The following is a 3,073-nucleotide window of genomic DNA, read 5'->3' on the forward strand; positions in this document are numbered from 1 at the left end:
GCTTGCCCATCTCTGCTCTTCCAGAAACCATTCACCAGTACCAGAACAGCAGACAGTTGTTTTTCAATGGCTCATACTGGTCTTGGCTCTGTGTATTAATCTCCCATGGTTTCTCTGTGTCCACTGTCTGTTTCCCTCCATTCCAGTTTCCACTGGTGGGAGAGAGACAAAGGTTCCATTGTTATGTCTGACTTTATGATGCCTTTCTGGGGAACTAACAGCTGAAGGACATGATCATATTAATTAGACCTGGTGGTTTACTGAGAACCCTACCACACCTCGTGTTACACACCTTTGAGTTGACTCGTGTCTCATTCCCTGTATTTCATTTGACAGGTAGGAGACTTAGAAACTCCCTCAGGCTGCATCTCAGTAGAGCCTAAAATGGGTTCTTCTCCATGTCTCCTCCCTTTCACACACAGATGTAGGATCTTAATTTGAGCCAGTTTGCAACAGCAGGAAAATAACCAGTCAGCAACAGGAAATGTGAATTATTATGTTTAGGGGTTGATACATTTTTTGTAAGGAAAAAATCAAGCCTGACATTTTAAAGTGGAAATTCCAAACTTTAGAAGCCTTTTTAAATTCTCAGCCACAAAAGAGTGATCAAATTCAGATCCTACACCTGTACACTGCCCTGTAAGCACAGGGAAAGTAAGTAGCATGGCATCTGTCCAGTTGTTTCCTATCAGTGCAGAATCAGATGAAGGAAATGACACAAGGAGAAACAGCCTTAATTAGAACATGGACAGGGAGCGTCTCCAGTCCACACTATTGAGATGCCTTACCTCACCTGAACCTCTGTACCAATAACAGTGTTACTGTCTCTGCTGTGCTCCTCTGGTTCATGTTGTAACAAGGCAGCACCTTTCTGAGTGTGTGTGTGTGTGTGTGTGTGTGTGTGTGTGTGTGTGTGTGTGTGTGTGTGTGTGTGTGTGTGTGTGTGTGTGTGTGTGTCTGTGTCTGTGTGTGTGTGTGTGTGTGTGTGTGTGTGTGTGTGTGTGTGTGTGTGTCTGTGTGTATGTTCAGACTTGAAAGAGAAGAGAGGCTTGTACAATCAGTCCTGAAGCTCTAGCAGGCGTGGCTCACTTTTTGAGCGAACACTAATGTGTGTGTGCTTGCTTACGTGTGTGTGTGTGTGTGTGTGTGTTAGTGTACGAGGGTGTGTGTGTGTGTCAGTGTATGAGGGTGTGTAGTGTACGAGGGTGTGTGTGTGTGTGTGTGTATGTGTTAGTGTACAAGGGTGTGTGTCAAGTTTTTGTATCCTTCCATTACCTCGAAAAGAGGGGATTCTACAGAACTCATTCTGATCCCTCCCTCCCTCCTTCCCACACTCCCTCACACCCTCCCTCCACCCTCCCTCTCCAGGTGGCTAAGGTGGAGTATGTGAGGAGGCGTCCTAAACTGAAGGAGGTGCTGGTGCGGCTGGAGGAGCACCTTGAGTGTATATGCACCTCCAAACGACACATCAAGGACCTCTACGATACAGACAATGGTAAATATCTTGCTCTACTCTACTGCTGACAGTGTGTGCGTCAGCTACTGTCTGAGAGTGTCTCTCTACACTGATATAAACTGATAACAGTTGAGGAATTTAAATGGTTCTCCCTCAGGGTATTCCACTTCTTTTTTCATTCCCCTTTTTTCTTTATAGACCCCCATCTTCCCCCTCCTCCCCCTTCATTCACAGGACCCAGTAGGACCAAGGGTAAAGGGAGGAAACGTAAAAAGCTCAAAAACCTCAAAGAATTTCTCATACCTTTCTCGGGCATGTGGAAAAACATGAGTGTTTATTAGTGTCATTACGGTAGGCATTAGCACTACGGCCAATCAATGATCTGGGTTTAAACGGCAATCATGGGAATCGCCAATCAGAGACTAGTATCAATCGAACAGGAAGAGGGGGTGAAATTAGGAAGTGGTTTTAATTGGTGACTGGTGCCTTGGCTGATTACATTGGGTATGGAGGCTGTATTTGGTGGTGAAATATGGGGGTGCTAAAGATTCATTGTTTTAAGTGGTGAACATTTGACATTGGGGGGATGACTTGTATTGTCTGATTGGCTAAGCTAACATTTCGTACCTATTTCTCACCTCCCATCAGGCGTAAGGTGAAGACAGATGGATGAAAGAGAGAAGAGTGAAAGAGAGGAAGAGGGAAGAGAACATCTTTTCAACAGAAACGTTCATGTTTCTCAGACTGAGATATGAACTTCAGCCACGTTGTGTGTGATGGCAACAAGAGAAGTGGGGACAGAGGACAGAGAACATATTCTATATGTTATATTCTAGATCTTCCCACAAGACGAACCTTCAAAAATCAATCATTTTGATAACGTCAAAATATTGCCAGAATCGGGAATGATGTTTCTGGAAGATGCAAATAAGGATTTCGGTATTAGGAGTGGGTGTGGCTTCGATTTGATGATTGACAGGTGTCAAATAACGTGACTACGCCAACTGGGAGAAGAAGAGAGGTATATGATTGATACTGGAGGACAATGGGAGTTGCAGTCTTTATATAAAGGACTTCTGACTACAAGACTACTCCCATGATTTTGGATGACAAGCGGTTTGGAATCCTCCCAATCATTTCGGATGCTTCTTGATTTTTCCATCGGATTCCGAGGACAGTGACTGGGATTATGTTTTGTATATTACAAGATTCCAAGATGTACTCTCCTTCTGGAACGGAAGGAAGTCACCTACATGATGTATATCCTCTTATTTTTGTAACCGTGGTTTTCTATTGCTGACTGACTTCTAGTTTCTGGTATGTTATTCACATAAAGGAAGGTTTAAAACAACTACATCAGTTACAAGTTACTAATAAACTATTTATAATGTCAATTTGTTATAATGTCTTTAGTTTGAGAGAGAGAGAGAGAGAGAAGAGAGAGAGAGAGAGAGAGAGAGAGAGAGAGAGAAGAGAGAGAGAGCTAAGAGAGAGAGAGAGAGAGAGAGAGAGAGAGAGAGAGAGAGAGAGAGAGAGAGAGAGAGAGAACTTAGTACAACTTAAGGGGTTACCTCTTATGACCCATACTCAGACACTTTGAACATGAAACCCCTGTGA

General features: G+C 43.5%; 1 protein-coding gene across 3 annotated transcripts in view; it reads left to right on the plus strand.

Moving 5' to 3' along the window:
* Positions 1 to 2,493, plus strand: part of LOC118382184 (platelet-derived growth factor subunit A-like) — a 13,856-nt gene extending 11,363 nt beyond the window's left edge. The window contains exons 5-7 of one of the 3 annotated variants that reach the window (XM_052507483.1): positions 1,369 to 1,495; positions 1,655 to 1,807; positions 2,105 to 2,493. In XM_052507483.1, coding sequence (XP_052363443.1) covers positions 1,369 to 1,495; positions 1,655 to 1,797 — 270 coding nt within the window. In that variant the 3' untranslated portion in view covers positions 1,798 to 1,807; positions 2,105 to 2,493. The remainder of the gene's footprint in view (positions 1 to 1,368; positions 1,496 to 1,654; positions 1,808 to 2,104) is intronic. The other 2 variants (XM_052507484.1, XM_052507485.1) reach the window with 2 other exon arrangements.
* The last annotated feature ends 580 nt before the right edge of the window (positions 2,494 to 3,073 follow it).

This window comes from Oncorhynchus keta, unplaced genomic scaffold, assembly GCF_023373465.1.
Source record: "Oncorhynchus keta strain PuntledgeMale-10-30-2019 unplaced genomic scaffold, Oket_V2 Un_contig_29680_pilon_pilon, whole genome shotgun sequence".
NCBI lineage: Eukaryota > Metazoa > Chordata > Actinopteri > Salmoniformes > Salmonidae > Oncorhynchus > Oncorhynchus keta.